The sequence below is a fragment of the Anomaloglossus baeobatrachus genome, unplaced genomic scaffold, assembly GCF_048569485.1.
Source record: "Anomaloglossus baeobatrachus isolate aAnoBae1 unplaced genomic scaffold, aAnoBae1.hap1 Scaffold_890, whole genome shotgun sequence".
NCBI lineage: Eukaryota > Metazoa > Chordata > Amphibia > Anura > Aromobatidae > Anomaloglossus > Anomaloglossus baeobatrachus.
The window spans coordinates 36629-50337 of NW_027445284.1; the positions used below are offsets into that span (position 1 = coordinate 36629).

General features: G+C 52.0%; 1 protein-coding gene across 5 annotated transcripts in view; it reads right to left on the reverse strand.

Moving 5' to 3' along the window:
* Positions 1-13321, reverse strand: part of PPFIBP1 (PPFIB scaffold protein 1) — a 40039-nt gene extending 26718 nt beyond the window's left edge. For 4 of the 5 annotated variants that reach the window (XM_075333569.1, XM_075333567.1, XM_075333565.1 and 1 more), the window contains exons 1-7: positions 13265-13321; positions 12702-12786; positions 10459-10598; positions 10238-10365; positions 9992-10045; positions 7374-7431; positions 6677-6851 (exon numbers count right to left, since the gene is read on the reverse strand). In XM_075333569.1, coding sequence (XP_075189684.1) covers positions 6677-6851; positions 7374-7431; positions 9992-10045; positions 10238-10365; positions 10459-10598; positions 12702-12786; positions 13265-13309 — 685 coding nt within the window. In that variant the 5' untranslated portion in view covers positions 13310-13321. The remainder of the gene's footprint in view (positions 1-6676; positions 6852-7373; positions 7432-9991; positions 10046-10237; positions 10366-10458; positions 10599-12701; positions 12787-13264) is intronic. The other variant, XM_075333566.1, reaches the window with a different exon arrangement.
* Between the last annotated feature and the right edge of the window lie 388 nt (positions 13322-13709).

The window sequence follows — 13709 nt, forward strand, 5'->3', positions numbered from 1 at the left end:
TCCGAAGGAATATCGGAGAACTGAAACCATTCAACATGAACAACATGTGTACACAAAAAAACAGGGGCGGGTGCTGGGTCTCCCAATTGGAGCTAGAAGAAAAGGAATTTACGGTAAGTAAACAAAATTCCCTTCTTCTTTGTCGCTCCATTGGGAGACCCAGACCATTGGGACGTCCAAAAGCAGTCCCTGGGTGGGTAAATAATACCTCGTAATAGAGCCGTAAAACGGCCCCTTTCCTACAGGTGGGCAACCGCCGCCTGAAGGACTCGTCTACCTTGGCTGGCATCCGCCGAAGCATAGGTATGCACCTGATAGTGTTTCGTGAAAGTGTGCAGGCTCGACCAGGTAGCTGCCTGACACACCTGCTGAGCCGTAGCCTGGTGCCTCAAAGCCCAGGACGCACCCACGGCTCTGGTAGAATGGGCCTTCAGCCCTGAGGGAACCGGAAGCCCAGCAGAACGGTAAGCTTCGAGAATTGGTTCCTTGATCCACCGAGCCAGGGTTGATTTGGAAGCCTGTGACCCTTTACGCTGGCCAGCGACAAGGACAAAGAGTGCATCCGAGCGGCGCAAGGGCGCCGTACGAGAAATGTGGAGTCTGAGTGCTCTCACCAGATCTAACAAGTGCAAATCCTTTTCACATTGGTGAACTGGATGAGGACAAAAAGAAGGAAAGGAGATACTCCTGATTGAGATGAAAGGGGGATACCACCTTAGGGAGAAATTCCGGAACCGGACGCAGAACCACCTTGTCCTGGTGAAACACCAGGAAAGGGGCTTTGCATGACAGCGCTGCTAGCTCAGACACTCTCCGAAGTGAAGTGACTGCAACTAGGAAAACCACTTTCTGCGAAAGGCGTGAGAGAGAAATATCCCTCATTGGCTCGAATGGTGGTTTCTGAAGAACCATCAGCACCCTGTTCAGATCCCAGGGTTCTAACGGCCGCTTGTAAGGAGGGACGATGTGACAAACCCCCTGCAGGAACGTGCGTACCTGTGGAAGCCTGGCAAGGCGCTTCTGGAAAAACACAGAGAGCGCTGAGACTTGTCCCTTAAGGGAGCCGAGCGACAAACCCTTTCCCAGTCCAGATTGAAGAAAGGACAGAAAAGTGGGCAAGGCAAATGGCCAGGGAGAAAATACCCTGAGCAGAGCACCACGACAGGAAAATTTTCCACGTCCTGTGGTAGATCTTGGCGGACGTTGGTTTCCTAGCCTGTCTCATAGTGGCAATGACGTCTTGAGATAACCCTGAAGACGCTAGGATCCAGGACTCAATGGCCACACAGTCAGGTTGAGGGCCGCAGAATTCAGATGGAAAAACGGCCCTTGGGATAGCAAGTCTGGTCGGTCTGGTAGTGCCCACGGTTGGCCGACCGTGAGATGCCACAGATCCGGGTACCACGACCGCCTCGGCCAGTCTGGAGCGACGAGGATGACGCGGCGGCAGTCGGCCCTTATCTTGCGTAACACTCTGGGCAACAGTGCCAGAGGAGGAAACACATAAGGGAGCTGAAACTGCGACCAATCCTGAACTAAGGCGTCTGCCGCCAGAGCTCTGGGATCTTGAGACCGTGCCATGAACATCGGTACCTTGTTGTTGTGCCGGGACGCCATGAGGTCGACGTCCGGCACCCCCCAGCGGCCACAGATCTCCTGAAAAACGTCCGGGTGAAGGGACCATTCCCCTGCGTCCATGCCCTGGCGACTGAGATAATCTGCTTCCCAGTTTTCCACGCCTGGGATGTGAACTGCAGAGATGGTGGAGGCCGTTGCTTCCACCCACAGCAAAATCCGCCGGACTTCCTGGAAGGCTTGCCGACTGCGTGTGCCGCCTTGGTGGTTGATGTATGCCACCGCTGTGGAATTGTCCGACTGAATTCGGATCTGCTTGCCTTCCAGCCACTGCTGGAACGCTTTCAGGGCAAGGTACACTGCCCGTATTTCCAGAACATTGATCTGAAGCGATGACTCTTGCTGGGTCCACGTACCCTGAGCCCTGTGGTGGAGAAAAACCGCTCCCCACCCTGACAGACTCGCGTCCGTCGTGACCACCTCCCAGGATGGGGGTAGGAAGGATTTCCCCTTCGATAATGAAGTGGAAGAAGCCACCACCGAAGGGAAGCTTTGGTCGCTTGAGAGAGGGAGACAGTCCTGTCGAGGGACGTCGGCTTCCTGTCCCATTTGCGTAGGATGTCCCATTGAAGAGGTTGCAGGTGAAACTGCGCGAAAGGGACTGCCTCCATTGCTGCCACCATCTTCCCCAGGAAGTGCATGAGGCGCCTCAAGGGGTGTGACTGGCCTTGAAGGAGAGATTCTACCCCTTTCTGTAGTGACCGCTGCTTGATCAGCGGAAGCTTCACTATCGCTGAGAGGGTATGAAACTCCATGCCAAGATATGTCAGCGATTGGGCCGGTGTCAGATTTGACTTCGGAAAATTGATGATCCACCCGAAACTTTGGAGAGTCTCCAGGGTAGCGTCGAGGCTGTGTTGGCATGCCTCTTGAGAGGGTGATCAACAGATCGTCCAAGTACGGGATCACCGAGTGACCCTGAGAGTGTAGGACCGCTACTACAGTAGCCATAACCTTGGTAAAAACCCGTGGGGCTGTTGCCAGACCGAACGGCAGTGCCACGAACTGCAGGTGTTCGTTTCCTATGGCGAAGCGCAGGAAGCGCTGGTGCTCCGGAGCAATCGGTACGTGGAGATAAGCATCTTTGATATCGATCGATGCAAGGAAATCTCCTTGGGACATTGAGGCGATGACGGAGCGGAGGGATTCCATCCGGAACCGCCTGGTTTTTACGTGTTTGTTGAGCAGTTTCAGGTCCAGGACAGGTCGAAAAGACCCGTCCTTCTTTGGGACCACAAACAGGTTGGAGTAAAAACCGTGGGCCTGTTCCTGAAGAGGAACAGGGATCACCACTCCTTCTGCCTTCAGAGTGCGCAGCGCCTGCAGAAGAGCCTCTGCTCGCTCGGGAGGCGGGATGACCTGAAGAATCGAGTCGGGGGACGAGAGGTGAACTCTATCTTGTAACCGTGAGACAGAATGTCTCTCACCCAGCGGTCTTTTATTCGTGGCAGCCAGGTGTCGCAAAAGCGGGAGAGCCTGCCACCGACCGAGGATGCGGAATGAGGAGGTCGAAAGTCATGAGGAAGCCGCTTTGTTAGCTGCCCCTCCGGTGGTCTTTTTAGGACGTGACTTAGACCGCCATGCATCAGAGTTCCTTTGCTCTTTCTGAGGCCTTTTGGACGAGGAGAATTGGGACCTGCCCGCGCCCCGAAAGGACCGAAACCTTGACTGCCCTCTCCTCTGTTGGGGTATGTTCGGTTTGGGCTGGGGTAAGGATGTATCCTTTCCCTTGGATTGTTTGCTGATTTCATCCAAACGCTCGCCAAACAATCTGTCGCCAGAAATTGGCAAACTGGTTAAGCGCTTTTTGGAAGCAGAATCTGCCTTCCATTCCCGTAGCCACAAGGCCCTGCGGAGTACCACCGAATTGGCGGCTGCCACCGCCGTACGGGTCGCAGAGTCCAGGACAGCATTAATAGCGTAAGACGCAAATGCTGAGGTCTGAGTGGTAATGGACGCCACCTGTGGCGCGGATGTGCATGTGGCTGCTTCGATTTGCGCTTGACCTGCTGAGATAGCTTGTAGCGCCCATACGGCTGCGAATGCTGGGGCAAAAGAAGCGCCGATAGCTTCATAGATGGATTTCAACCAGAGCTCCATCTGCCTGTCAGTGGCATCCTTGAGTGAAGCCCCATCTTCCACTGCAACTATGGATCTAGCTGCCAGTCTGGAGATTGGAGGATCCACTTTGGGACACTGAGTCCAACCTTTAACCACGTCAGGGGGAAAGGGATAACGTGTATCCTTAAGGCGCTTAGAAAAACGCTTATCCGGACAAGCATGGTGATTCTGGACTGCCTCTCTGAAATCAGAGTGGTCCAGAAACATACTCGGTGTACGCTTGGGGAACCTGAACCGGAATTTCTCCTGCTGAGAAGCCGACTCCTCCGCCGGAGGAGCTGAGGGAGAAATATCCAACATACGATTGATGGACGCAATAAGGTCGTTCACTATGGCGTCCCCATCAGGAGTATCAAGATTGAGAGCGGCCTCAGGATCAGAATCCTGATCAGCTACCTCCGCTTCATCAACCAGCGATTCCCCTCGCTGAGACCCTGAACAATATGATGATGTCGAGGGAAGATCTAAGCGAGCTCGCTTAGTCGGTCTGGGGCTGGGGTCTGTGTCAGAACCCTCAGCCAGGGATCCATGAGATACCCCGGGAGGACAATGTTGGTCCAACTGAGATGGGCCAGGGAACAAAGAATCAACAGAGTCCCTGTGCTGAGATACCGGCCTGGACTGCAAGGCTTCTAGTATCTTAGCCATAGTCTCAGAGAGTTTTGCAAACTCTGTCCCCGTCACCTGGACATTGTCAGCAGGTGGCTCCCCCTGGGCCCCCCCTAGCAGAGGCTCTGGCTGAGTAAGTGTCACAGGGCCCGAGCACTGTATACAATGAGGGTCAGTGGAACCTGCCGGTAGCGGGGTCGTACATGCGGCGCAGGCAGCATAATAAGCCTGTGTTTTGGCACCCCTGCCTTTTGTGGGCGCCATGCTATTATCTTCCCTGAGCAACACAATAGGGTATATAGCCAGAAATCAACTGTGCACTATACAGTGTAAAATAAACATATAATGTTACACTACTGCACAATGGGGCTAGCACCACAGGTGCTGCTTACCACCCGCTTCAAGCGGTTGTGATGCCACCAGAGTCCCTGCCTGGGTCTCCCAGACTTTGTCCCCCTCTGCTGCGTCCGAGGAGCTGACAGGAATGGCTGCCGGCGTCCTGAGGAGAGGAGGGAGCCGTGGGCGTGACCCAGAAAGTGCGGGAACTGGAGCCGCACTGTGCACAGTGAGAGGGGTGGAGTATGCAAAGCATGCTCCAGCCCTCAGTGCTGCTCGTTCTGTGCAGCGTCCCGCCCTTCCCCTGCCTGTCAGGGCTGAGGGCGGGAGGAAAAGGAAACTAGACCGCAAAAAGCCGGGGACTCGAGTAATAAGCGCGGCCGCCGTATATGCGCGGCCAGCGCGGAAGTCCCCGGCGCACTACAAGTCCCAGCCGCGCCGCAGTGTTTCCGTGGCAGCGGCGGTCAGCGCGGCAGTCCCTATACATAAAACACACTCAGCAACGCTGAGTGTGTAATGGCACATTTTAACCCGGTCAGCGCCGCGGTCCCCGGTGCACTAGCACACCCAGCAAAGCTGTAGTGTTGCTGTGCGCGGTCCCCACAGGGATACAGAGTACCTCCAAGTAGCAGGGCCATGTCCCTGAACGGTACCCGGCTCCTATCCAGCAGGCTCCACAGGAGTTGTGGATGAAGCACGGTCTCAGTGCCTGGAGACCGATAGGATCCCACTTCACCCAGAGCCCTGAGGGGGATGGGGAAGGAAAGCAGCATGTGGGCTCCAGCCTCCGTACCCGCAATGGATACCTCAACCTTAACAACACCGCCGACAAGAGTGGGGTGAGAAGGGAGCATGCTGGGGGCCCTATATGGGCCCACTTTTCTTCCATCCGACATAGTCAGCAGCTGCTGCTGACCAATCTGTGGAGCTGTGCGTGCATGTCTGCCTCCTTCGCACAAAGCAAAAAACTGAGGAGCCCGTGGGAGCACGGGGGGTGTATAGGCAGAAGGGGAGGGGCTTTACACTTTTAGTGTAATACTTTGTGCGGCCTCCGGAGGCATAGCCTATACACCCAATGGTCTGGGTCTCCCAATGGAGCGACAAAGAAAGCCCTAAGACCACACGGTCTTCCCCCGCTATATCAGGTACTCGTGTGCCAGACACTTTAAACAGAAATCACAGAACAAATAATATTCTAAAGTGCAAATAATCCAAGTATGAATAGGGAGCAAGCACCTTTATTGCTGGAGGAACTGCCCTGCTCACAAAAGCAGAAAGACACATCCTCACCTACAAGAAATCTCACACAGAACCAAATGGAATAAGCAGAAACAACCTTAAGTGAAAATCCAGCAATTAAGCGCAGAAACAGTAAACTTATCTGGAGTAGATTCGAGCACCAAATAAATGGGAAAAAACAGAAGGAAAAACTCCCAGCCATCTTCAGAAGCAGGCAGGGAACATTAATCACCGGCGGCCGCCAGGCACACAATGCTCTCCTAAATACACTAGGCTGATCTGCAATAGAATTTCCTGAATTCCCAATTAATTCCATCACCTGTCTGAGTCACAGATTCCAACTAAGCTTCATTACCATTCCTGGCCACCAGAGGGAGCGCCGCACCAGCACCCACTCGGATGAGTCACACAGGCTCCGCAACTGCTCACAGACGGGGGGGCGCAGCAGCCGCTCACACACACAGGGGGCGCCACAGAGCCACTCACACACACAGGGGGCGCCACAGAGCCACTCACACACACAGGGTGCGCCGCAGCCACTCACACACACAGGGGGCGCCGCAGCCACTCACACACAGGGAGCGCCGCAGCCAAAGATTGCGATCCCTCAAGGGGTTAATCACATCATCATTGGATCACAGGTAAAGGGACAGCGGGATCCTGGCCCTGCCTCTTAGTGAAGCCCCGCCTCCTGTTTGCACTGGGGTCCGGCTGGCTGACCCCGGGGTCCTCCTACCTAGGTTCGGGGAGCTCCCCGTCTTCTTGTTGGGGTTTTTCAGCTTGAAGAATCCGCGGCCGAATGAGGATCTTGCTTTGCGGGTGCCAAACGCCTCCTCCTCGCCGGTGACCGCGTGTGTCGGGGGCCGGGGCGGCAGCGTCTCAAACTTCCCAGAGTCGGGGGAGGTCGGCTTCTATACGGTAGAAATAAGAATCTGTATTATTGGATCGTGCCCTATCGGGCGTGCGCCCTGCTTATCTAGTCCCCGCAGCAGCACAGGGGCGCCGTCCTCACAGCTTCACACTTTGCAGCAGGCGGAAAAGTGAGATACAGGAAGTGAGCGGCCGCTCTGCTGACACCTACAGGCCAAGATAAAAACAGCAGCAAGAAAAGAAAGGAAGAAAGAGGGGGCTGCAGAGGACGGGAGGAGAGAAAAGAGAAGAGTATAGAGGGGCTGCATGTAGGGAAATAGGGGCACAGCCGGTGCCATTTACTAAAGGGCAGGGATAAGCAATGAGCGGGTGATGGGGGGCGGTGAAAGGGGCAAGATGGGGGGGTGCACAGCCAGTGAGAGCACGGCAGGCAGCGTGTGCTGTGCACATAATGACAGAGCGCTCCATACCACCGGGTATTTATATCCCTCACATCCCTGGGAAGCTGTAATTACTCCGTGCAGCACATAATTACACTCCTCCTGCGGAGACACCGCACTCACCCGCTCCGACGGCCTCTTTAGGTTGTCTAAACTGCTCGACTTCTTCACAGGAGGCGACCTAAACCAGAAAGCAGCGTTACAGATTGGGCTGTCCATCATGTATCTATTGTTCCCTGGTATCAGCCACCATCCCCCCCCCCCCCCGAGGCAGTATTATAGTAGTTATATTCCTGTATATAGGGGGCAGTATTATAGTAATTATATTCTTATACATAGGAGCAGTATTATAGTAGTTATATTCTTGTACATAGGGGCAGTATTATAGTAGTTATATTCCTGTACATAGGGGGCAGTATTATAGTAGTTATATTCCTGTACATAGGGGGCAGTATTATAGTAGTTATATTCTTGTACATAGGAGCAGTATTATAGTAGTTATATTTTTGTACATAGGGGCAGTATTATAGTAGTTATATTCCTGTACATAGGGGGCAGTATTATAGTAGTTATATTCTTGTACATAGGGTGCAGTATTATAGTAGTTATATTCCTGTACATAGGGGCAGTATTATAGTAGTTATATTCTTGTACATAGGAGCAGTATTATAGTAGTTATATTTTTGTACATAGGGGCAGTATTATAGTAGTTATATTCCTGTACATAGGGGGCAGTATTATAGTAGTTATATTCTTGTACATAGGGTGCAGTATTATAGCAGTTATATTCCTGTACATAGGGGGCAGTATTATAGTAGATATATTCTTGTACATAGGAGCAGTATTATAGCAGTTATATTCCTGTATATAGGGGGCAGTATTATAGTAGTTATATTCTTGTACATAGGAGCAGTATTATAGCAGTTATATTCCTGTATATAGGGGGCAGTATTATAGTAGTTATATTCTTGTACATAGGGGGCAGTATTATAGTAGTTATATTCTTGTACATAGGGGGCAGTATTATAGTAGTTATATTCCTGTACATAGGAGCAGTATTATAGTAGTTATATTCTTGTACATAGGGGCAGTATTATAGTAGTTATATTCCTGTACATAGGAGCAGTATTATAGTAGTTATATTCTTGTACATAGGGGCAGTATTATAGTAGTTATATTCTTGTATATAGGGGCAGTATTATTGTAGTTATATTCTTGTACATATGGGGCAGTATTATAGTAGTTATATTCTTGTATATAGGATCAGTATTATAGTAGTTATATTCTTGTATATAGGAGCAGTATTATAGTAGTTATATTGTTGTATATAGGGGTAGTATTATAGTAGTTATATTCCTGTACATAGGGGCAGTATTATAGTAGTTATATTCTTGTACATAGGGGCAGTATTATAGTAGTTATATTCTTGTACATAGGGGCAGTATTATAGTAGTTATATTCTTGTATATAGGGGCAGTATTATTGTAGTTATATTCTTGTACATATGGGGCAGTATTATAGTAGTTATATTCTTGTATATAGGATCAGTATTATAGTAGTTATATTCTTGTATATAGGAGCAGTATTATAGTAGTTATATTCTTGTACATAGGGGCAGTATTATAGTAGTTATATTCTTGTACATAGGGGCAGTATTATAGTAGTTATATTCTTGTACATAGGGGCAGTATTATAGTAGTTATATTCTTGTATATAGGGGCAGTATTATTGTAGTTATATTCTTGTACATATGGGGCAGTATTATAGTAGTTATATTCTTGTATATAGGATCAGTATTATAGTAGTTATATTCTTGTATATAGGAGCAGTATTATAGTAGTTATATTCTTGTATATAGGAGCAGTATTATAGTAGTTATATTCTTGTACATAGGGGCAGTATTATAGTAGTTATATTCTTGTACATAGGGGCAGTATTATAGTAGTTATATTCTTGTACATAGGGGCAGTATTATAGTAGTTATATTCTTGTACATAGGGGCAGTATTATAGTAGTTATATTCTTGTACATAGGAGGCAGTATTATAGTAGTTATATTCTTGTACATAGGAGGCAGTATTATAGTAGTTATATTCTTGTACATAGGGGCAGTATTATAGTAGTTATATTCTTGTACATAGGGGCAGTATTATAGTAGTTATATTCTTGTACATAGGGGCAGTATTATAGTAGTTATATTCTTGTACATAGGGGGCAGTATTATAGTAGTTATATTCTTGAACATAGGGGGCAGTATTATAGTAGTTATATTCTTGTATATAGGGGGCAGTATTATAGTAGTTATATTCTTGTACATAGGGGCAGTATTATAGTAGTTATATTCTTGTACATAGGGGGCAGTATTATAGTAGTTATATTCTTGAACATAGGGGGCAGTATTATAGTAGTTATATTCTTGTACATAGGGGGCAGTACTATAGTAGTTATATTCCTGTACATAGGGGCAGTATTATAGTAGTTATATTCTTGTACATAGGGGCAGTATTATAGTAGTTATATTCTTGTACATAGGGGGTAGTATTATAGTAGTTATATTCTTGTATATAGGGGCAGTATTATAGTAGTTATATTCTTGTACATAGGGGGCAGTATTATAGTAGTTATATTCTTGTACATAGGGGCAGTGTTATAGTAGTTATATTCCTGTACATAGGGGCAGTATTATAGTAGTTATATTCTGGTACACAGTGGGCAGTATATTTCTGTACAGGGGGCACTTACATTGCGGCGTCCTCATATCTTCCTTCTGTAGATAGGCTGTTGGTCTTCTCTCCTCTGTAATATAAGAGTGATCCTGTGTTACTTGTGCTGTGGTGTTTGTTGATGTGAATCTGCAGTATTCTGGGTCTGATGATTATTATTTCGGGGGGTGGGGGGAGATTTGGGGGGCCAGGGTCTCCCTGTGTCGGTGGATGGACGGTTGCAGAGCCTCCATCGCTCCCGCACAGGCCGCTGGTTATACATTACCCCGGGTCCGGTGCCGCCTCTTCTTTTGCAGATATCTTGGACACCTCGGTGTGTTTCGGGGAGGGGGATGTGGGGGTGAAGGAGGGGATGGTGACCTGCAGGATGCTCGTGTGCATCTCCAATGAGGGCTGAACGAGAGAAAAATGACATATATAATCCGGATCAGCACATTCCTCTCCTGAAATCCTCTGTGCTGCTGGGAGCCGACTCTGGCTTCTCACCTTTGCAGCCTCCTCGGGGCTGGGGGACAGTGATAGCGGCAGCGGGGAGGGGGATTTGTCAGCGTCACTCAATGCATTGGGGTCAAATAGCAGAGAGTTGGATCCGGAGATCACAGAGTCGTCACTTTCCACATCTTTACCTGCGGACGGGGAGGAAGGACAAGAGGTGAGGACCCAACGGAGGCGAAGAGCAAGGGGAGGCGGCAAAGAGCAAAGGGAGGAGGAGCCAAAGAGAGAGAGGAGGAGGCGGCGAGCAAGAGGAGGCGAAGAGCAAGAGGAGGCGAAGAGCAAGAGGAGGCGAAGAGCAAGAGGAGGCGAAGAGCAAGGGGAGGAGGAGCCAAAGAGAGAGAGGAGGAGGCGAAGAGCGAGAGGAGGAGGAGAGCAAGAGGAGGCGAAGAGCAAGGGGAGGAGGAGGAGGCGAAGAGCAAGGGGAGGAGGAGGAGGCGAAGAGCGAGAGGAGGAGGAGAGCAAGAGGAGGCGAAGAGCAAGGGGAGGAGGAGCCAAAGAGAGAGAGGAGGAGGCGAAGAGCGAGAGGAGGAGGAGAGCAAGAGGAGGCGAAGAGCAAGGGGAGGAGGAGGAGGCGAAGAGCAAGGGGAGGAGGAGGAGGCGAAAAGCAAGGGGGGGAGGAGGAGGCGAAAAGCAAGGGGGGGAGGAGGAGGCGAAGAGCAAGGGGAGGAGGAGGAGGCGAAGAGCAAGGGGGGGAGGAGGAGGCGAAGAGCAAGGGGGGGTGGAGGAGGCGAAGAGCAAGGGGGGGAGGAGGAGGCGAAGAGCAAGGGGGGAGGAGGAGGCGAAGAGCAAGGGGGGGAGGAGGAGGCGAAGAGCAAGGGGGGGAGGAGGAGGCGAAGAGCAAGGGGGGGGAGGAGGAGGCGAAGAGCAAGGGGGGGAGGAGGAGGCGAAGAGCAAGGGGAGGAGGAGGAGGCGAAGAGCAAGGGGAGGAGGAGGAGGCGAAGAGCAAGGGGAGGAGGAGGAGGCGAAGAGCAAGGGGAGGAGGAGGCGAAGAGCAAGGGGAGGAGGAGGCGAAGAGCAAGGGGAGGAGGAGGCGAAGAGCAAGGGGAGGAGGAGGCGAAGAGCAAGGGGGAGGAGGAGGCGAAGAGCAAGGGGAGGAGGAGGCGAAGAGCAAGGGGAGGAGGAGGCGAAGAGCAAGGGGAGGAGGAGGCGAAGAGCAAGGGGAGGAGGCGGCGAAGAGCAAGGGGAGGAGGCGGCGAAGAGCAAGGGGAGGAGGCGGCGAAGAGCAAGGGGAGGAGGCGGCGAAGAGCAAGGGGAGGAGGCGGAGAAGAGCAAGGGGAGGAGGAGGAGAAGAGCAAGAGGAGGAGGAGAAGAGCAAGAGGAGGAGGAGAAGAGCAAGAGGAGGAGGAGAAGAGCAAGAGGAGGAGGAGGAGAAGAGCAAGAGGAGGAGGAGGAGAAGAGCAAGGGGAGGAGGAGAAGAGCAAGAGGAGGAGGAGAAGAGCAAGAGGAGGAGGAGAAGAGCAAGAGGAGGAGGAGAAGAGCAAGAGGAGGAGGAGGAGAAGAGCAAGAGGAGAAGAGCAAGGGGAGGAGGAGAAGAGCAAGGGGAGGAGGAGAAGAGCAAGGGGAGGAGGAGAAGAGCAAGAGGAGGAGGAGAAGAGCAAGAGGAGGAGGAGGAGAAGAGCAAGAGGAGGAGGAGAAGAGCAAGAGGAGGAGGAGGAGAAGAGCAAGAGGAGGAGGAGAAGAGCAAGAGGAGGAGGAGGAGAAGAGCAAGAGGAGGAGGAGAAGAGCAAGAGGAGGAGGAGAAGTGCAAGAGGAAAAGGAGAACAAGAGGAGAAGACATCTGCCACAGAGTCATGCTTTATCTGATAGAGGGGCTGCGAAATGCCCACGTGTACTCCCCCACCACAGTGGCTAATCCACACCAGTCATGCCTCTTTTTGAACCTGGCACCACCCTCACTTAAGCCCTGGCACCACCCCCCGCTTTCCTTCTGGCACCACCCCCCGCTTTCCTTCTGGCACCACCCCCGCTTTCCCCCTGGCACCACCCTCACTTTAGCCCTGGCACCACCCATGCTTTCCTTCTGGCACCACCCCCGCTTTCCTTCTGGCACCACCCCCGCTTTCCCCCTGGCCCCACCCCCACTTTCCCCCTGGCCCCACCCCCACTTTCCCCCTGGCCCCACCCCCACTTTCCCCCCTGGCCCCACCCTCACATTCCCGGGACGCTCGATCACCAAACCTAATTTTCATCACTGCTCATCTATAACATAAGCCAATGTGAAGAGACGTCCGCACCTTGCTTACCGTGCGCCATAACCACCATATCCTGCACCTTCTTGTACCTGTTCAGCGACTGCCTCAGCTCCTCAATCTTTCGGTCCTGTAGAGATCACACAGGTAAGAGTTACGGGGAGGGGCCGGAATTACGAGGGGGGGCGGCGTTATGAGAGAGCGGAGTTACGGGGTACAATGGAGGAGAACATTTACTGCCCCCCAGTGGTAGTATGGAGTCTTAAAGGGACATCCCCCATTTTTAGCTTGCTGTACTCTCCCTGTGTAAGTGGCCGGTCTGCAGTCTGGACACAGCTCATTATCACAGTCCGTGGTTTCCACCTCCGTGGCTGCAGATTTGCTGCTGTGACAGATCACACAATACACAGGGACGGTGGTCCGGCCGCGGCGCCTCGGGGGGACGTGACCTCATCCCTACAGAGTGAGTCTAGATTTACAGCTCTTTGCATCGCAGGAGATAAGGGGCGTCAGAGGGGTCACGAAACTGCTTAACTCCCCCTTACAATATGGGGTTACTGCAGTGATGTGACACCAGGGGGAGGCAGAGAGTATACAGCCGGCCCTACCTTTTCCTCGTTGGCGGCCATCAGTGATTCCACCGCCTTCTTCATCTTCTGCACTTCCGTATCTGAAGGAGACACACAACACAAATCAGGGATCCACGTACCACTGCAGACAATCAACATGGTCGCTGCTTCACCGCCACATTGTCACAAACTATCAGAATAAAAAATGTGCAGAGTGGGTGGAGCTTGTGCTGCTGCAGACGGGGCAGTGGGGGGAGGCTCCTGCTGCAGACGGGGCAGTGGGGGGAGGCTCCTGCTGCAGACGGGGCAGTGGGGGGAGGCTCCTGCTGCAGACGGGGCAGTGGGGGGAGGCTCCTGCTGCAGACGGGGCAGTGGGGGGAGGCTCCTGCTGCAGACGGGGCAGTGGGGGGAGGCTCCTGCTGCAGACGGGGCAGTGGGGGGGAGGCTCCTGCTGCAGACGGGGCAGTGGGGGGAGGCTCCTGCT